Genomic DNA, 22,151 nt, shown 5'->3' on the forward strand with positions numbered 1-22,151 from the left:
CCCCCCCCCCCCCACCTCCACTCTCCACGCGCTGTTGGAGAACAGTTTGTCTGTACTTAATGAATCACGCGGGCGATCATTTCATTCTGATTGGGTGAGCGAGCTGCGGAGTGACTCCCGAGAAAAAATGGAGTCACGGCCCGCTAATAAGAAATGAATGGCACGCAGGGCGCCGGCGCCACCCGAGTGCATTTGTCCTCTGTGGACATTAACGTCAGCCCTCCGCGCAGAAAGGATGGAGTTCATTCGGAGCGAGTGCGTTACGACGGAAGGCGTGGACAACAATCTGTAGATTAGCGTTAGTGCTCTCTGGCTGGATTCTCACGGCCCTCAATTAAATCAGAGCACAAATGGAAGAGGTCGGCGGTGACACACACCGGCACAGGTATCGTTTTTCTGCAAGTACGGGTTCATTCAAGGACACCAGAGTGCAAACACTCAGTGTCACTAAATCAAAGCGGCTGAGCTGTGAAACGTACTAATCTTATCTGCTCTGAAGTGACGGCATACATTCCCTGTATGAGTGGCTCCCGTGGGACTTGAACTTGAGCGTTGTAGCGGTAATTCATCCTCACAATCGGATTCAACACAGTAAGGCACCTTATTCTATGTATGGGATGTAGCCCACATGTGAAGTGGTCATTCCAATGTTTGAAATTGTCTGAACTACATAAGCCCTTTAAACGGCTTGAGGGTGGACGGTGAGAGCTACTCCATCCTTTGTTCTCCAGTCATTGTTTGAGTCAGATTATCTGGAGAGCGGAGTATGAGAGGTCACTGATATCTGATGTTTCCGTTTCCAGGGCAGGGCTTTGCTTCAGTCACGGGACAAAACGACAAACAACAAGCTCGTTCTGCACAAATGCAATCGCAGCAATTGTGGAGCTAAAGACTTTAAAGATACATTATTAATGCATCTGCTCCGTCTCCTTGGTAAAGTTTCCTCCCGTCTTCGGCTGCCAAATAAGAATTCTTCAATACTAATTGTCTGAAAACAGTGCTGCGAAGCTGACCTTTAATGAACCCACGATAGGGAACCGAAATTCACTTTCAGGCTTGAGACTAATCAATATTTGATCAGCAGCTAGTGAAGGAAAATGAAAAACAACGGAGCTCTCATTTTGTTGCTGGCACAAACCACAGCCACGATCCATAAGGAGAGAGAGAGACAAAAACAGAAAGCAAGAAAGAAAGATATTAAAGTTCAATTTCTACCACTGTGTGCCTTCTATCCAAAATGTTCCAGAGTCAGACACAAGTGAAAGTTGCGTGACATCAGAGCGGTCAGCAATAGCAAAGGCAGCAAACTGTATACAATCCATAACGGTGTCTCTGAGCGTTTTATAGGCTCTCTGTTCCATTCGTGCAGTTTAAGGCCTCCATCCTCCGCCTTTCGCTCTTCTATCTCGCATTCGTCAGCAAACCATAAACTTGAAACCCCGGCTTACTTTTGTGATTGTTTTTGAAGCGTGACACATTGATAGTGCTGGTGAGGGACTACGCCGGCTTTACGGACGGTAAATCTGACAGCACAGACGTCAGGTAGTCGGGATTTCAAGCGAGTGTCTTTAATTTGATCAAGGGGTTCGAGTCAAATATCCATCCAGCTGATATTCCTGACCTCCAACTACCCTAAAAGTATAAAGATCTACTGAGAATCCTTACGGACTGTAACATTGAGTACTTGAACGTCTCTTGCTAAATGCAGAAGCACAAAGACAGCGTTCAATACCTCGACCTGTTGACAGATCTGGATGAGCTTTGCCATTTGGTTCTCCAGCTCGCTGTTCCTCTTCACCAAGTTGGTCAGGTTGTTCTCCAGGGTTTGCTGTTACAGGGAGACAAGGATGAGCATTAGGACACATACATACATACATATATATACATGCAGTACACATACATGTGTGCAGAATGTGCATTCACAGGAAAAGTCAGGCTATAATATTGTGTACTTCAGTTTCATACTGGCAGAGACCTGATGGATTCTTTATTATCATTTCTTACCATGCAAAAGCGTTTTTCATGAAACAAAAAAATGAGACAACAATCGTTCTCTATTACACAGATCTGGCGACAGCATGCCGTAGTATGTGATGCTTTCAGTGAAGTCTGTCATATTGACCTCATAAGTACCATTTCATATTTTCATATTGCTACATTTTTACAGAAAAGCAGGATGGGTAAGTCTTACTACTGCATTGGAAACCAAATGACAGAAACAAGTTTATTATTACAGATTATCAATTGACATGCATCTTTTTGGGTCAGCTGCAACAGATATTCAAATGATTTCTATAGCTGAGTAAATATCAAGCTTACACAGTCAATAGCAATATTGCTTTTTGCGTTTTGTTTTACAAGCTAATATTTTGTCTGTAATATGATGATTTAACAACCTTATCATCCTCAACTAAAGCCACAAAAACAAACAAATATGATTCCTGAAAAATTTAAACCAGTCAAACTCCCATTTTAATGATCAAACACTCGACTACCATCCCTTAACTGGGGCCGAAACACAAACACGCACACAAATACACACTCGAACACATATACGGAATGGAAAATGGAAACAAGCAAACAGCGAACCAGAAATAGAACTGCCGTTCAAAAGGAAGCAAATCAACGATGGCGGCGGCGACGATGGGCATCAAAACAACGACAACAACCACAGCTGCGACGAGAACAGTAGAACAAAAGCGGCAAGGCAAGCGGCGGGTGTTTGAAGTGGCTCTACCCATGCAAGTGAAAGGGAGGTGGGCTGGGCAAGCACCTGGCCACGTCTGCTGACTGTCTGACTGTACGTCTGTCTGTCGCCCGCCCTGCTTCCCAATATCGGCCCTGCCTGTCGCTCAGCCTCATTGACTCTGTCTGCTTGTTGTCTGTTTGATTTCGCACCCATTTAATTATTAATCAGCCAGCTTATCTCCCTTCCTGCATCCCTTCTGTATCCATCCAGGTGTCTGTCTGTGTGTCTGTCTGCCTCTATGCGGGGACAGGGGAGGAAGGGGGAGGAAGGGGGAGGAGGGGGGAGGGGATGTTGGAAAAAGGCAGCCAGGGAACTCACCGCAGCACTTGTCTTTGAAGCCTCCATTACCGCATCTGACACTCTGCCCGGGCTCACCTGATAAGCCTACAAACACACACATACACCCGCATAAGTGCACATATGAACACACACACACACACGCACGCACGCACACACACACACACACACAAGCCTGAGCGCACAAAGTCTGCCACCTGAACACAACTGAAGAGGAGAACCCCTCCCTGATAAAGCAGCCACACTCGTATTGTGGTCACATGGGTGGAGAGACCAGAATGTGGCTCACGGTGTGACATCACTGGAAGTCACATGTCGGTCGCGCCGCAGCCCTTTGTGAGTGTGTGTTTGTGCATGAAGGGCTTTGAAATGGGACATCAGTGAGGAGGGGGGGCAGATGGGTCATTAATTAGGAAGCAGGAGACGATGATGATTAATACATCAGAACACAGCTGCCTCCCACGAGACTGCAGAGAAACAAACTCCGCTGTCCTCCACACGCGTGTGCACGTGTGCCTCTGCTCTGTCTTCATGTGTGCGACTCGTACACTGACACACGACCAGTGTATGTCTCTGTGTATGCAGATGACATCTGCTTGTACTCGTGTGGATGCCAAAAATGGGCACTACTTATGTTTGGTGTGTCCGCTCTACAGGTGACCACAAGACGTCCGTTTGGCATGTGTGTCTGTGTGTACATAGATATCTGCCTGACATGTGTTGGCCCTCCTGTAGCTTCAGCCCAGCAGAGAGAGAGAGAGGGGGGGGGGGGGGAGGCAGAGCAACTGTCAACAACAAACTCATTAAAACACACAACAGACATCAAAGACGACTAGAACCACTCTCACAGAGAGAGGGAGCGGAGGCAAACAGGGAAGGAAGGGTGGGAGAAGGAGCCAAGAAGGCCACTTCCCCATCCTTCCACAATATGTTTAAAATGGTGCCGCTTTTTTTAAACATATTCTGACAAAAAGATCATTGGAGCGATATCTAGTACCGTAAATCCTCTTATACTGGCCTGTATTCTATTACCGGCCGGTCTCTAACATTGGCCGGTCTCGCTGTCGGCGGAGGTAAATAACGGCTGGTCTCTAATGACAACCCATTCATTGTCAGCCGTGCAATGCCTTCGCGTCACAGAGATTTAGCCTGAAGCTGTATTAGAGGATTTACGGTATGTAAGAAGTCCTGCAATGCATTCGGCTCACGGCGAGTGTCGAGAGACGGTGTGCCGCCGCCTCCCGCAAGCTCTCAAAAAACTTTTAAACTGACCGTTGTCAATCTAAAATAAAGACAGATTCAGCAACTGCATAGCTTATTTCTCACATAAAATGTTTTCAGAAACACATTTCGGTGAACTATTGTCGTAAAATGAGAGAAAGTTTCCAAACGAGCCGTCATGTTGGTCGGTTTGAAATCCGGGAGCAGACAGGACAGCTGTGAAAGCGATCGTCCAATCAGGTGCAGCCATGAAGTGTGCACGTGATTGTGTGAAGGAGAGCGCCTGTCAATCATCATCCTAGTGGCAGCCCACCAAGCGTGCCAATACTGGCAAGCGGTAAATGTTGTATTTTATAGGTTCAAATAGACACAAAATCTTGTTTTTATTCATTCTACTGGTAGTCCGTTTTGCTCAAATAGAAATAAGGGCCTGTCTCTAATTCTGGCCTCCTTCCAATAAAGGCCTAGGCCGCGATGCGCTTGAGTAAATAAAGGCCCGGGCCTATATTAGAGGATTTACTGTATGTCCACTTATTAAACACTAATGTTACAGCCGAGCTAAGTTTAAACTTCCAACCATCCTTCATCGTTCATCCTTCATGTTAGTGCGATATTTTCATCATCCATCAACTGTTCCGGCAGGGCTCTTAGCATAAGGTAATAACGTTCATGGACTGATCCGACTGGATTGTGGCATGTCATGAGAGTGAACAGAGACGGAGGGGATTGACGGGATGGAAATAGGCCTGTGCTGAGAGGGGCAGTTTGGCAGAGTCGCTCCAGTCTGGCCCGCTCTCTAATTCGGTTTTCCCTTTCTTCCGCGGCTCCCTTCACCCTCGTTATCTGTCTTTCTGTCACTCTCTACCTTCCTCTCCTTTCTACGGCACGTCTCCTCTCCCTCTAACTTGGCTTTCCGTCTCCTCCTCTCGTTCTGCATCCCGCTACTTCAGTCGGTATTCTGTCCATCTTGGCGCACTCACAACCACAGCTGCTGACAGCCCATCATCTCGGGTTAGATCGCCACCCCCTCATATGACTTCATTGTGTTGAGGGGCTCCTGGGTCTCATCGCGGTACAGATGATCCCACTTCTCTTTGTATATCAAAAAAGGACAGATTCCTATTGATATTACAGGAGCTACGGAGACTGGAGGGAGGGACTGTGGGGGAAATAATACACCTCTTTCTTACAGGAGCTGTCACAGTTTAATCTCCAGTCATCACTGTTCACAGAGTCTGTAGATAAATTCACATTACTGCTAAACCATGAAATTACACAGAATTACATCACAATTATTTATGTCGATAAGGTGACAAGCAGACTACTCGTGTTCCTGAGACATCCAACAAGCCAGTGACTGATTCCTGCAAGCGTCTGAGTTGTGTTTCGGTAGTAACTGTGACAAATTAGCAGTTGGCAATTTGTGAAAGCATATTACGGTAATCCAATTACAGTGCAATGTGTTACTCCACAACCTGAGGCATGGGCTGAGCTCATTGTTGCTCTGCCACAAGAACATTAAAGGACTGTTATTGGAGGTCAAATCCAAGTTCAAGAATCTAATATAAAAAGAAAAAAGGCAGTAAATGTGTTGCACATATTGACAGGAGTCTCCTAAATATGAAATAGTGCTTGGTTATAGGGGGGCGCATACCTAATAAGTAGAGATTAGTGGCTCTCGGTCCCCCTGCTCTCTAAATATCGGCATCCGCCATTGAAAACCCCATATCTGTCAGCCACTAGTAGAGATTTTACTTCGGATCCTTTGTTTAATTAATGAGCTGTATGCCTCACTGTGTGGAAATGACCGGGGTCATTCTTTTATGTGTACGGCAACAACAAGCTTAATTTAAACATTGCTATATACTGGCTATAAATGTACTGAATTATTTATTATCAAAATAATAATCCCCAGGTCTGGGTTCCTTCAGTGTGGAGTTTGCATGTTCTCCCCGTGTAAGCGTGGGTTCTCTCCGGGTTCTCTCCGGGTTCTCTGGCTTCCTCCCACAGTCCAAAGACATACATGACTCTACATGTCGGCCCTGTGATAGACTGGTTACCTGTCTGTCTCTACACGTCAGCCCTGTGATAGACTGGTTACCTGTCTGTCTCTACACGTCAGCCCTGTGATAGACTGGTTACCTGTCTGTCTCTACATGTCGGCCCTGTGATAGACTGGTTACCTGTCTGTCTCTACATGTCTCCCTGTGATAGACTGGTTACCTGTCTGTCTCTACATGTCGGCCCTGTGATAGACTGGTTACCTGTCTGTCTTTACATGTCAGCCCTGTGATAGACTGGTTACCTGTCTGTCTCTACATGTCTCCCTATGATAGACTGGTTACCTGTCTGTCTCTACATGTCTCCCTGTGATAGACTGGTTGCCTGTCTGTCTCTACATGTCGGCCCTGTGATAGACTGGTTACCTGTCTGTCTCTACACGTCAGCCCTGTGATAGACTGGTTACCTGTCTGTCTCTACATGTCGGCCCTGTGATAGACTGGTTACCTGTCTGTCTCTACATGTCGGCCCTGTGATAGACTGGTTACCTGTCTGTCTCTACATGTCGGCCCTGTGACTGGTTACCTGTCTGTCTCTACATGTCGGCCCTGTGATAGACTGGTTGCCTGTCTGTCTCTACATGTCGGCCCTGTGATAGACTGGTTACCTGTCTGTCTCTACATGTTGGCCCTGTGATAGACTGATTACCTGTCTGTCTCTACATGTCGGCCCTGTGATAGACTGGTTGCCTGTCTGTCTCTACATGTCAGCCCTGTGATGGACTGGTTACCTGTCTGTCTCTACATGTCAGCCCTGTGATAGACTGGTTACCTGTCTGTCTCTACATGTCAGCCCTGTGATAGACTGGTTACCTGTCTGTCTCTACATGTTTCCCTGTGATAGACTGGTTACCTGTCTGTCTCTACATGTCAGCCCTGTGATAGACTGGTTACCTGTCTGTCTCTACATGTTTCCCTGTGATAGACTGGTTACCTGTCTGTCTCTACATGTCAGCCCTGTGATAGACTGGTTACCCGTCTGTCTCTAGATGTCAGCCCTGTGATAGACTGGTTACCTGTCTGTCTCTACACGTCAGCCCTGTGATAGACTGGTTACCTGTCTGTCTCTACACGTCAGCCCTGTGATAGACTGGTTACCTGTCTGTCTCTACACGTCAGCCCTGTGATAGACTGGTTACCTGTCTGTCTCTACACGTCAGCCCTGTGATAGACTGGTTATCTGTCTGTCTCTACACGTCAGCCCTGTGATAGACTGGTTACCTGTCTGTCTCTACATGTCAGCCCTGTGATAGACTGGTTACCTGTCTGTCTCTACATGTCAGCCCTGTGATAGACTGGTTACCTGTCTGTCTCTCCAGGGTGGTCAGGTCCACGGCTCCAGCCCCCCTGCGACCCTGAATACAGGATAAGCGGTAGACGATGGATGGATGGATGAACAACTTGTACTTGTACCCCACAATGATCAAAACTAAAAACAGGCATTAAAATTGCAGTACATAATGTACCCAGTGTATGAAGATAGAAGTGCATTCCTACTAATAAGATGACATCGTCCAGTGGCGGGATCTCCAGGTCGTTATGACAACAAACATGAGACCGCCGCCACGACAACAACTGGAGCAGAATGCCGTGAGGGGAAAGTATCCAACTTCAAAGACCCTTTTCTTTTAATTAATGCGGGATCTTTCCCCGACGCACGAGGCGACAGAGAGAGAAACAGAACAGGGAGAGAAAAAGAGGGCGAGATTAAACGGGAGAAAGAGCAATAGAATAGAACAAGCTCGCTTTACAGCTGTTGTTAACAAGAGACTTTTCAGAGTCTGGATGTGTCAGTAACACAAGCCTTCTGGGAAACAGGCTTTTTGTCTGAGGATAATATTCCATAGGGCAGAGCTCTTGAGACCGACCAATTGTGGCGGGGGGATAACAAACGGGAGTCATGCTTGTCTCATAACCCGCTGGCTGGAGCCCAATTAATGAGACCAGTAGGGATACTTAAAAATAGCTAAGATGTTCACATTCTCTTTTTGCACGTCGCTACCAAAAGCAGCCCGTTGGTGCATTTTGCCTTCGTCTGTTTGCCCTCCTGCCGATTCAACAAAAAAGTCACGTTTAACGGCGCCTGCGAGTTATTCACCATCATAGCGTTACACACGTTTGAACTCCGAATGAACTCCTGCGACCTTCAAACTACAAGCAACTGTGGGAAAGAGATTTTGAAACAGTCGGGGTGCAGACAGTTAGAAGGCGCTTACTTTCATTTCGAACTTCTTTAAAGTTGCTCCGAGAAACCAGGAGAAGGAAGCAGGGAAGGTTACAGAAGGACGCGTCCAAGCCGCCATACTCAACTTCTCTCAGCTTTGACGGATCTCAATTGCTCCCCCCCCCCCCTGCAGGCTTATTATCAGAAAAAGCCAACTTAAATGGATACAAATCCCATAGTCATTCAACTTTTTAGCCACATGCTCGGATTAGAAGCAAGAAACCTCTCCGTAGGTTTGAAAGGGAATAATTCATGAACAGCAGAGAGATGGCCAGACACGAGCTGGCATTTGATTTTGTTTATAAGGCTCTTCGATATCCTATGGGCCTGAGCCCTTCTGGCTTCCTAATTATTTGTTTGGGTCAGGGACAGTCTGACCCAGGACTACAGAAAACACGGAGAGAGTACAAAAGAGGATGAGAAAAGAAAAGGAGAACACAGAAACAGATGCTGAGGCAAAGCCATACCCCTGACCATGTTCCAATGGCCTTTATTAGTCAATGTCCTATCATATCACAGGCTGAGGATACTGTGATATTTGAATGTAAAGGGATGGGAACTTAATGCTGCTGATTAGAAGGGTCTGGACCGAGATGAAGCGGGGCTAGTAGAAAACAGTGATATGGCTGAATGGCATTAAAGGATCAAGGATACATTTCAATACAATTAATATCTCTGCTCAATACTTTTTTTTCACCTTTATTTGAGGCAACAGTTCTTGCTCCGTCTGTATGACACTCGATTAGAAGTAACAGCAGAGCAATAAACTCAATTTGAGGTGAGAAATTAAGTTACTTAAAAGCAAATGAAATAATTAGTTGTTCTCTAAGAAACATCAGTGCTGCAAATGTCACCTCTGTTAACATTCAAATCACTGATAGCATTCGTTTGGTACTTAATCAAGAGGAACACGCGGCATTCATGCTGGATTGGTATTTTGCTGCCGCTGTGAAACCTCATAATTAGCCGTCAGTCATCTGATGACAACGGTTGCTTTGTCCGTTGCTGCAATGCAACGACCGGCTAAAATCCAGCAACTCAGCCAGAACCCGTGTTCATCCCGAAAAACGTGGTGTTGTATTTTACATAATGTGTATTCTGGAATCCCGATTGGAAATGGAATGTGAAGACTAACAGACTTTACTTTTAATATAAGAAGTCAAAGTCTTAATGGAAATCTCACTCATGTAGTAGAAACAGTCTCTTATCTGCCTGAAGCTGCTGCCACTCGTATTTGACCTCCGCATCTGCATGCGATCCTCATCTGTTTCATTGATTTGTGAAGTACATCCACCCCACAGGCATCAGACTCACAGTATATTACAACAGGGCCTGAGTGGGTCTTTGAAATAGATTCATCATCCTGTCGTACAGTGTGCTGTGCAGCTCACAACAAATCCTTGTCATCCATGTCCAGCCTTATCCATGGCAGATGAAGGATCAGGGCTGCGCTCCTAGCCGTGGGCTGGATCGGAGATATAACCAACCACAATGAATACATTCTCATCATGGTGGCCTCGGTTTGGCTTATTTGTGGAGATAGCAGGAGAATGTAGCACTTTTGAATAAAACTAATTACTCTGAGGAATTTACAGTCTATAGAAGGTTATGTGCGATATTGACTGTGAAGTCCAGAGCACAGCTTGGAAGCTAACCTAAACCAGAGACGGCAGGCTCGTCTGTGACTGACAGCTGATGTGAGCGACCTGTGGCCCTGAATCCAGGGACCTGGATTACAAGATACACAGAAAATAAACATGGTCACAAACAACCGCTCTGCACCTCCAGGTCTGAAATGTTGCCAACTATCCAAACGGCATTGAATCACATTAAGATATTTGCAGTCGAGGTGAAATTCAGCAGACCTGAGAGTAGTAGATCGTATTTGTATGCACACTGAAAGGCCACACCTCGGTCCTCCTGATAATATCTAGACTGAGACAGATGAGAACAAAACACAACAACAAGAAGAAACTGATCTGCTATTTTATCTCCATAGGGTGAAACGTTCTGACATGTAGGCTGTGAGTGGCCTAATCAGCAGGGAGGCTGCCCTCCAATCAGATAATCCAGGTTAAATCTCTCGAGTCAATAAGCATCTCCTCTCAAGTGTCCTTCAGCAAACTAGTGCATTCCTGCCTCTGAAAACACGGTCCTGACCTTAAACTCTGACCTCTCTGTGAAACAGGAAGAGCATGTCCAAAGGAGATTCCCCCCCAACATTATCTGCAAAAAGCTGGCTTGTTTCTTTTGCAGTGTCGGGCAAACTGGTTCTACAGTAAATAACATTGATTTGCAGAGTCACTACAGAACAAATAAACCAGTATATAAACTGTAGATGTGTGGGTAAGGATTTATTATGTGACAGTAAGGACGTGGCGCGGCTCGTCAGGTAGGATTCCGACGGCTTGTTACTAACTGCTTGTCCTCCACGTTCACCTCCCACAGCACCTGCAAGTGGCAGCCTGCAGCTTGATGGGCTTCACTGTCCTCTTCTCCTCCTGATTGGTTGCCATTGCAAATGGATTTTATATTCTCAAATTAATTAAGCCAAAATGCCCGCTTAGCTTAGGAAAAAAATTACGTACAAGGTGCAGAAAGCAACAGCGAGATAGAGAGAGAGACACACGCAGGCAGCTTCAAGGTGAAGCCACATTTTATTGGCTGTAATACCATTATCTAGCTGCCGACTCGTTGGTATATTCATAAGACACGGTTATTCATTTTGCTTTATTTTATAAGATACAATAATGGCGAGAGCAGCGTGTTTTCGGTCTGAGTCATTCTGACTGATGGGAACCCAGAGGACCCTGCTTCGCTCCGTGTCTCTAAAGCCCTCTGACTCACCACTACAATGAAAAAAGATCGACAAAATACCAACATCTTTTTTTTTTTTTAGCAAAGAACTGCTGTGAATTTCTATCAATTTGGTTCCCAGTAGAGTGGACATAAAAAGAATGATTTTATTCTTCCATTCTGTTCAGTCCAAGGTGCTTGTAGAACATTTCTATTGAGTGTTTCTCAGCCCCATGCTGAACTATGCACATGCAGCGCTGGTAATTACCAACCAGCGAATTATTGTGTGGAAGTGGAGAAGAAAAGACTATTTAACTTGTGTGAAATTAATCGAGATTCACTGCGATGATTAGTTACAATATATATATATATATATATATATATAAAAAAAGGATTATATTGTGGCAGAGCAGCACAGCCGGCGCCCACAGGAGGTCACGGCCATGCGCCGCGCACACCCTCACAAATACAACAGCGTAATGAGACACACAGAAGCGAGCGGCATGCTGCACAAGATGTTTGCCGAGAGACAAACAGGCAACCCGATTGGTTCGCCGGATGCCGAGGGTGCAGAAAATCCCAAGATGAGGTGGGGAGGCTTTGTATGTCTTGTATTAGTAAATAACACGGATGCGTGCACAAGCATAAAACTACCTCATGTCGGTCGCCGCTCGCTGGAGCCGGAGATTTCAGAGGCAATTTCACATCAGCTTTGCGCCTCTGTGCCGGCTGCATGAATCACGAATTTGACTTTAATAACCACATCAGGATATGCTTCTGATTAAGTACTATAATCCCACCTGAACTCAACCACACCCAGCGTTGTGCCACAGTGTTACCACAAGTGAGATAACACCGTGCCTGGTTAGCTGATCCATAAAGAATGTTTTGCTGAAACTAAGGTGTTGCTCTCAATAAACCTCCCTTTAAGCCTTTAAGCAGTTTAATATGGAGGAGCGGATGTTTGTCTGGTGACAAAGCTGATACGAATCTGTGGAAAATCAGAAAACTGTGACCTGCTTTGGTTTTTAGACTCAAAATGAATTCTAATGGGTTTCACTATTGACAGTAAGTTCACTATCACCCTCTCCTAGTTGATGATTTGACATCAGACAGATGTTGAAATCATGCCATAAGCAATATTTGAGTATATACCACAGCTGGTACAACGTTGCAGTCACCTTGGGCTAACGCCTATGGCCCTCTCTGGTTTTCGCACCTCGCTTGCCGTCTCATTAGATTTAATGCTAAAGAAAACATTACTGAAAGCCATTGGGATAGACTGATAGATAACGGTTGGTGCTGTATTCCCTTAATATACAGAGATTCACAGCTTTGCCTGTGAAATTGCACTGAGTAACTGAGGTGACATATGTTACATTTTACATCACGACCCTCACAGCTTGGAGAGGCCTTGGCGGTGTTTTACTCTATTACTGGTGGCAAAGTGACACACCAGATAATCCCTCTTAAGACCCGGGGGCCTCACCACATTTGTGCTTGTGGAAAATTTATGTGCACTTCACAAACACCGGCTGTGCACGGCTCTCCGGTTGAGCCCATTTCCATTTCTGAGACAAGGCTGTCTGGAAAAGGCAACAGATTCAGGCAGATGAAGGGATATTTTTTTTTAAAACAGCATCGGTATCATCATCATCACCTGCACCTGGATGCATGCATAAACATGCACTTGTTCCCCATTCTCCTCCTCTATATTTCAACTTAATTAGACTGAACTTTACGTATTGCTCCTTTGAGACTCATATTCATTGGCTGTATCCTATAATCCTCCAAGATATTTGATGGCGATGATGAACTAAGCCTGTCTGAAGTCACATAATGTCAAATCTGCATGAGCTCAGACACAAAAGAGTGAACATTAGGCTAGATATCGAGCATTAAAAACACGTCAATTAGTGCAGCCAATTCAATTCATACAGACTAATTTGCTGTTTAAAGCAACAGTTTGACATTTAAGGGAAATGAGAAGATCAATAGCATTCTAACACAAACTGGTGCCAGGAGCCGGTTAGCTTAGCTCAACATGAAGGACAGCAGGAAGCAGCTAGCTCAGTCCAAAAGTAACACGGATTGCCAAACAGCATATTTTACACTCATTAATTAGCCATTTACATGTGTTTATTGGTACATTAAGTGTAGTGAAGTGTCATTTTATCATAAACCTTCAGAGTTGAACATCATTGATCCCCACAGCTTCTCTCTCTCTCTCGCCTCCACTATTTGCTCTTGCTTCCCTGCTGCTACTGATCTCTCAACCTCGCTCTTCTTCTATGTCAACCCTGACCTTCATCATCTCATCCTCCACTTCTTCATTCTGCCTTTAAATTAACTGTAAACACTTAATTACTGTGGCGCCTGTCTCCAAGACTTAGTGCTATCTTTATTTCTTCGGTTTAAAATGAACATATTGTATTTTTCGGTCGACATAACCGACCAACTTTGCAAATAGCTGCCTGACTGTGGCGCATTTTGGGCTGATATTTAATAATTGAAGTTCTGCAAATGAATCTCTCTCTCTGGACTCGCACTGTCACCTCTTTAAACGTTCAGCTAAATAACAGGAGCAGTAATCTGGTGTGAGTGACACTATCCGGGCTAAACATTTGTCAGCTCCGGTAAAACCTCCAGACGAGATCGTGGACTACAGAAAAGGGGGTCGCTTCTGCGAGAGCGTGATAAGGTTGTGAGCAACGCACTCAGTGGATTCCTATTGAGGTGACAGGGTTCAGAGGCAGCGAACGCCTCGTTTCTGAAAGCATATGAGACGAATGAAACCAGCAGGAGGGTAAACTACACACTCATGTACGCACGTGTACTCACACACACACACACACACACACACACACACACACACACACACACACACACACACACACACACACACACACACACACACACAGGAGCGCATGTCCTGATGTGTGCTGAAATTTCACCTGAGGTGCTGCTGGGCTTCTTAATACAAAATGATGTGTCATTACTGACGCACGATTTCTGGGGGGCTGGCACAGAAGGCTCTGACGCAAAGTGACTGTGATTCCAAGCTACTTTTATCGCAGTCTCAAATTTAGCTTCCAAAAAAAAAAAAAAAAAAAGACTTTTGCTTATCTCAACAGATCTCTGCACAGTTTTAACTCAATCTGCCGGAAATACACTTCCCTTCCTCTCAGATTAAAACTCTTTTTTGCACAAACCTGATTTTTTTGTCTTCCCGGCAGTGCCGTGTGACTTATTGAATGGGTTCCCTGAGCTCGGCACTTTGGGGAATAAATGTTTGCAGTACATAAAGGGCAAGTGGCGGGGGGGAGGAAAAAAAACAGCACAATTGGAGTTATAAAGAGAAACTGCAGCGTTTTCGCCTGCTGCTTATTTTGCTCCGTATTGAATGTGATCGTAGACGATGCCAACCAGAAAGACGTGTTTGAGATGAAATGGTGAGATTTCAACCCTGAAGTGTTTTATCGTCCCCGCCACAATGTGGATCCCCACTGAGCCCTTCAGGCATTCAGCCGAGAACAAAAAAAAGACCCCGACTCTCATCTTCCCAGGATGCAGCGGGCAACAAGCACACACCTAATGGGACACATTTATACACAAAATGTACGATAACACGATTTCAGAGCCCACACATGCTCCTTTCTGTCCTTTCACATGTGGCAGTGGTCATTGACAAGACAGAGTGACTCTATTAGCATCAGAGCGGATGCGTCCAGCGAGGTGGGCGAAGTGATTTACTCCATCCCTACTACACTTTGCCTTATCTAATTGGACCGACCGTGTGCCGGAAGCAGGCCAGTAAATCATGTCACTATCATGTATTTATAGATGAGGTCATGTAACTCTAGTGCTGATGGCAGCTACATAACAGCTATATATGACAGCTGTTACCATGCCAGCTGCTGGCAAGATGCCTACAAAAATGTGATGGACACTGCGGAGGAGATGGCGTATGAGCAGAGGAAGAAGGGAGCGATGTATGTGATCGGACAACGATAACAGGGAGAAAATAATCGGAGTATTATTGCACACATTAATATGACACCCTCAGCTTTGACTCTGACAGGTAACAACACCATGGAGCCAGCTTACTTAAGGAAATTAAGAATCTTAGGGGATGACAGCCCACACAACGCAAGCCTAGCTGTGGCTCAGCTTCACCGCTATGAATTTGGGCAAGGCACTAGAGTTGCAGCACAGGGAACCAGTCGGGGCAGGGTCCGCCGTGGAAACGGGGCTACTCACAAAGAGGGAAAGACACATTCCCTGCGTTCCTGCGATGCTGCTTCGTTGGCTCTCTGGCGTCGATATCCGGAACAGACATTCCTCTTGGTGCGACTCCCCGGGGAGCTGAACTTTGTGGGCCGCACAAGCCAAACAGAAACTTCCAGGGATGTTGTTGCAGATCAGTGACATCAGAACTGTGTGTGTGTGTGTGTGTGTGTGTGTGTGTGGGTGCGTGTGGGGGGTGGGGGGGGGGGGGGGGGGGGGGGTTACATTAAAAACTAATATCACATCTATACCTGTCATTCTGGATTACATTCATATAATCTCTGGAGGCTTGGCTTAATAAATAAACTGAAATGCAATGCAATCAGAACGTTTCCTGATATCACAGAAGCCAGGTTTCAGGACAACGAAGTAATTTCAAATCAAATAACAACATAACTGCAAATAACTAAATAACTTAGCTTGATGGGTTCTCTGAGCACTGCCATTGGGAAAACAACCCGTGCTATTAAATAAAGAGAAGGGTTGTGTATGATGCATATACTTTATGTGCATGTTCTTGCACACTTAAGGAAAAACAGGAAAATACCATTTTCGAGGAATGGGCTGCAAGCGTCTCATGTCTGTGAGACTATTTCATGCATGCTTCAAGTCATCGTTGTGCCATAGATGCTATATGGATATATGGATGGTGTTTCCATGTGTGTGCTGCAGGCATGACCTCACAGGTAACCGTGGCCGTGCGTCTCTCAGTGGATCTCTAGTGGATCTCTAGTGGACAGCCGGCTCCTGCTGTCACCGGAGAGCAGAGGTGATGCGTCCCATATAAGAAGCCCTGCATGCAGAGCACAGTGCCGTTATGTGTTCTATATCTCTCTCTATCTGTCATTATGAAGACGCTCTGGAGTAACTTGAGTTTCCCAAAGTCAGTTCACGGTCACATTGTTCCTGCTGCTCTGCGGCTACTGGGGCAGAACCCTGCCTTGTCAACAGATGACTTGTACATCTGGTAGTTCTCACAGGAGGCGCAGGTTCACTCGTGGTCAAGAGTTCATGCTGTGGAGGATAAACACAGGCCTGAACTGCTGAAACTAAAAATTCTAAACATATAGCCAGTGGTTGTAATTAGACTTTTATTTTCTGGTTCAGCTCTGATGTGGATGTTTTTTTGGAAAGTTAATAATCATGGTAGATGAGTAATTAGGACTGGAAACTTGGAATAGGAACCTCTCCTCTTTCTTGAATGAATACCTAATGATACAAGCAATGCACATCCAACTAAAATACATACATATCAATTCAGAATATATTACATAAAATGTACTCACACTGCTACATACATCAGCATGACCAAAAAAATATGTTTACAGGCAGTGACTTCTTTTAGATCTGTCTTATATGCAGTACTTCCTACTTGTAAATGTCGGACTATACATGCACCGTGTGGGATAACAGCGATCACATGTGCGTCTCTTCGACAGAGAATGTTTCAGGAAGAGATTCATGGGAATGGAATGAAGAACATTTGTTTCCAAGGCAGCTGTGTCTGAGACGCAGTGAGAACATGGTGGGAGAATGAGATTCTCCTCAGCCAGCCAAAACAACACACACGTGTTTCCAAATCGGTAGGACTTTGTAAAGAAAAAGTGAGGATGGGAATAACTTTATGTAAGAGAGATACATTACAATAATTAGATGGGAGAAAAGGCAACTTAAAGCTGTGTTTACTCAACATTTCAATGAATTCAACGTTTTCTTAACATCTAAGCTATTCTTGCATGTTGTTCAAACTAAATCTCTTGGGTTTGGCCATGTGTCGTTCCATTTTACAGTCCTGTGCGTCTACAAAACAATACGCATTCTCATCAAATCCGAATACTCAATGCTACATTTTTTAAACTGCAGAGGAATTTTGCTGCTGTAAACTGGAAGTGAATCAAATGACAAAATAATGACTCCCCACGAGAGAGAGACACATATGTGGAATAGTTTGTCCTTTTTCAAAGGAATTTGTCGGTTTACCTGCTAAAAATGTCTTTCTGACTCTTCTCCCATATTTTAAATCTCTCTCTCTTGACTCTTGTGATATTGAGCGAAGTGACTCCTGGACAACTGGCCTTCAAAGAGGTAATGCTTTGCTGTTACTGTAATGGGATTGGCTCAAACTGTCTTTTTGCTGCTTCAATGACGCGATAGCAAAAACATAACCCGATTTACATGGGATGATGTGGACCTAAGTGTGACTGTAAGCAGATAGGCAAGGCTGGTTCTCCATTAGAAGTGGCGTATTCTGGCCTCCATCCAGGTTTTGGTCATTTGGCTGCTCTTAACGGCCAGTGTCATTGAGTTCCTCAGCTCTCCACTGGAAGGGAAATGATGCGATTTACATTTCAAGCAGCTGCAACAGTGAGACCGCTGAAAAGAAATAAGCTGTGTTGGAGCCAAAATTAAGTGGACGGAGCCACTGCCTTCCAAATATGAAAAGCACCTCCATAATGAAAATGACTATTGAGAGCGAATATCAATAAGTCGTCAAAAAACCTTCCGAGATCAGAGGGGCCGACACAAACGAGGCTCGTCTTGCTACCAGTTATTAGCCACGGCCTACATGGCTGTACCTACATTGACGAAGCAGGTTTAGCTCGCAATTTCGACTCGGCCAGCTTCTAGTGTTATCTTGACCTTGTGTGACCGAGGCTTTTAAACCACATTAATTAATGCTGAAAACACAACGCTGATATATTACCACCCTATAGAGTTTATGCATCCAAGAAACACAGAGCAACTTAACCAATTTCAAATGCTTTTAGCTCCGTTTTGGTCTCCATCCAGGTAAATATCGGGCTCTTTATCTGCTGAATGCTCTACTATGTTAACCAGCTGGTTGTTTGATGCTGGTTATTAAGACGCGTACGGTAACGACATTGATGACAACAGTAAGAGGGAACCAAAACAAGTTGGGGGGCGGTAAAATCTAAATAATGAGTCTGAGGGGAACTCCAGAGTCAGGTGATAATTATCTGTGGATTTGCCATGATGAGTGCCACTTTTCACATTAAACATAGTCATTTCATCCATTGTTAATATAAAAAGATGTACAAAGCAGCTTCCAAGGCACACTTAAAAAGTCAAGTAGAAGTAAAAGCACTAAATGACACGATAAGAATCAATTATTCTTTTATTATATTGACTCCAGTGGTTATCAGCTGAATATCCAGGAAAATTGCTTGTAATTTCACTCTTCAACATTTCAATAATGTAGATGATTCAATACTGAAAACTATTATGAACCTATGATTGCTGTTCCCCTGGGAGCAGCTCAGAGACGACCAACCACCGGCCTATTTCAAGTTTGGGGATGAAGCCGAGGTTCCCGTCGTCCTTGGGCCAGCGACTACGTGCGGTTCATCTCCCACTGGTGGGCGTTAGTTCAAACCTAGTGTCTTCCCAGTGGCGACACGCTGTTCCTGCCTGGCAGCCACACAACAGGATGCAGGAGTCATCACGCACACACTGGCACACAAAACGGGAAAACGTGCCTCAGAAGAGAAAACAGACACTCAATGTGCCTTCAGGTTTTTTCTGTGTATGTGCACATCCACACGTACATACTTGCGTTTGTGTGTGTGTGTGAAGAAATACAAAAGTTGGATGCCGACTGACGTTCCAGACTTTGAATAAATATTCCTGTTATGCTTCATTGTCTTGTCCACTGTCCCTGAGCCACAAACCAAAACAGCTCCAGGGAGACGCAGGCATCTGTGCTTTATCCACTGAAAAATCTCTGGCATGATTCAAATTTGTAGATTTTATGAAGCCTTCACATTTGTTTTTTCTCCCGCAGAGACACCGAAATGTAATTTCTAAATCAAGTAATGTTCATAGACTGCACGTGTCATCAGTTTCCTGAAACAGAGCCTCTCCTTTCCCCTGGTATGAATGTGATCTGTGCCAGGGATGGTTGCAGATTAATAGGGAGTGCTTACTCATCATTAATAGGGAGTGCTTACAGCCAAATAATATGGCACTATACGAAAGGTTGGAATCAAAAATCCAGTGGAAAAATAGCATCGCAGGATGAGTTTCCACTGTTGATTAATGTGCAAATCCTCTTACATTGTGGCGTGTAGCTGCCAGCCATCTGATTAAAATGCATAAATAGTGATGAGTTTGGGATCTGCCATGCATTATGACTGAGATCATTTTGTACAGAAAATACAAGAATATAGCTACAGTAATAAAAACAGGCTATATCACACAGACTCAAAAATACACATGAACTCCTTCTGGCACGCTTGAATACAGCATACATGTGAATATAGAATTCCAGCTTTAAGTTTTGTTAAAAGGCAAAAACAAAAGGGTGGAAAAAAGGCAGAGGAACAAGAAAGCCAGGAAGGAAATCTAGCAAGGATCAACGAGCATGGATTTAGAGGGCAACTGTTAGGAAACTGAGGCAGATGGTCCTAAATAGCTACTGCTGATATGCAGTGTTTTTAAAGTTGACTATTGTCCTGCTAAAAAAGAAAATCCAAGCAGAGTTTACCCAGTAATTTTATCCTCAGGAGCATAAAAAACCTGAAAAAAGATTTAGTCTATGGGACACAAAAACGATGAGGAACAACTTTTAGGCTCGCAGACCAAGCACACATATTTTACACTCCTGCATAGACTTTTAAATAAGTTATTTAAATTATAGCTATTTGAGTGGGTAAATTATTAAACGTGCGATATGTAAAATTGGGAGCATTTCAATTGCCTCTCAACGGCTCACAATATGGTGATGCCTGAGCCGGAGGCTAGCAGCTAACGCTGCTAACAGAGCTAACAGTGCAAACAACAAAAGTGCTGACAGAGCTAACAGTGTCTACCTGAGGGGGGAACCGGTGGACTCGGCATTATCAGCCGTAACCGCTGTATGAGTGCAGAGCGGCGGCGTTAGCTGGCCAGTGGGTCACGCTCACATTCAGTTAAAACATAAGCTAGCAGACGATACTCCACTCAATCTGAACAAACTATTTATTTGCGGTTTAAAGATGATAAACAACACTGATGCCCTAAGCTATCTATTCCAGTAGCTCACATGCACCATCCTGCAGCAGTGAATCAGTACGACACTATAGCTGCCTGAGAATAACAAGCTACACAAGTGAACCCTGCTCTGACTTTATGGGAGGGAAGTGAGGGGAGGCATCAATAGATAATGGAAAAAATAGGGTTGGATAAATTTGTACATCACTTCCAAACGTACACACAAGACTCCGATGAGTAATGTCGGTTCTGTGCCTCTTCCTGCAATGCATTGTATCACTGCTGACACCCAAAGCTCTTAAAAGCTTCCCACTTTCTTTCTGCATAAATTGTGCATATGCATGATGCAGTGCCTGGGAGTGATTTGATAAGCGGTTTTCTTTCTTCCTTCATGACCCACTAAATTTTATGATGGGCTGGCGTGACATATTTTCACAACACATGCATGATGCATCGACAGTGTAGTGGGGTACAGGCGCTCGCTCGTGCACAGACACACTACTCGACGGGCACGTTAATGCACGCAGGCACAGCAGCGGCGTGCACAGACACTAAAAGCTTTCTATTACAACCTCTGTAGTTCCGTCAGCATGAGTAAGTGTGCTCCATCTCACACTGTTCTCCTGATAGAGCCACGATTTCCCCTGGCATCTCACACTCACCCTCCAATCACTCCACATATGTCAGAGGTAATAGCGTCTGCTTGGACACACACACACACCCACACACCTGTAGATACGGCACACAGGTGCACATATTTGAAGGCAATCATATACCCTCCTACACACAAACACACTGGAGGGCTGTGAGTCTTCCTCTCGCCGGCAACGCGCCGCCGCAACAGCGTAGGTGAACTGTGGAGCGACCGAGGGCGGGGAGGAGTGGTGTTACCTAAAACAAGGCGGATTGGCCAGGGGCCGAATTAGAGAGGGAGGGAGGAAAGAGAGAGACAGAGTGACAAAAAGCAGGTGGGATGGATGATGTTGATCCTTGATGGCTGCATACAAAACACAGGAAGTGAGAAAAAAGTGGCGAGGACCACAGGGAGAGTGTTGAGAGGGTCTTGAGGAAAAGGGATGCTAAAGTGGATGGGAGTGTGTGAGAAAGAGAGAGTTCAGCTTGGCCGGGTACTTGACATTGCAGCCTTTTAATTTCCCCTTTATTACTGTCAGTGTTTAGTGTGCACTCAGAAGAGGTGTGCCGGACTCTGTTTTGCATATTTGCCTGGATCGGCGTGTATGAACAGCGAGAAAGCACAAGTAAGTTTGTGGGTGCGGAGGTGATTAATTGCAGATGAATTAGTGTGCGTGTCTGTGTTTGTGCCTCTGGATTTAACCCGAGCAAATGTAAATACAGGAGGAGTGGAGTCAGCAGCAGGAGCAGGCGTGATGCACACGTCGCACACAGAAGGAGTTAGACAGTGCCGTAGAGAGCTCAGATGGGAAGAAATGTAGAAGATGAGTGGCGAGAGGGCTGTAGGAAGAAAACGGTGAGGATAAAGGGAAAGAAGCAGGGCTCGAGGGAGCGA

The 22,151-nt window shown here is 45.0% G+C and overlaps 1 protein-coding gene across 3 annotated transcripts in view; it reads right to left on the bottom strand.

Moving 5' to 3' along the window:
* Positions 1-22,151, bottom strand: part of mid2 (midline 2) — a 96,271-nt gene that overhangs the window by 33,715 nt on the left and 40,405 nt on the right. For 2 of the 3 annotated variants that reach the window (XM_084009022.1, XM_084009021.1), the window contains exons 3-4: positions 3,068-3,133; positions 1,733-1,828 (exon numbers count right to left, since the gene is read on the bottom strand). In XM_084009022.1, coding sequence (XP_083865148.1) covers positions 1,733-1,828; positions 3,068-3,133 — 162 coding nt within the window. The remainder of the gene's footprint in view (positions 1-1,732; positions 1,829-3,067; positions 3,134-22,151) is intronic. The other variant, XM_084009023.1, reaches the window with a different exon arrangement.

This window comes from Eutrigla gurnardus, assembly GCF_963514095.1.
Source record: "Eutrigla gurnardus genome assembly, chromosome: 5".
Lineage (NCBI taxonomy): Eukaryota > Metazoa > Chordata > Actinopteri > Perciformes > Triglidae > Eutrigla > Eutrigla gurnardus.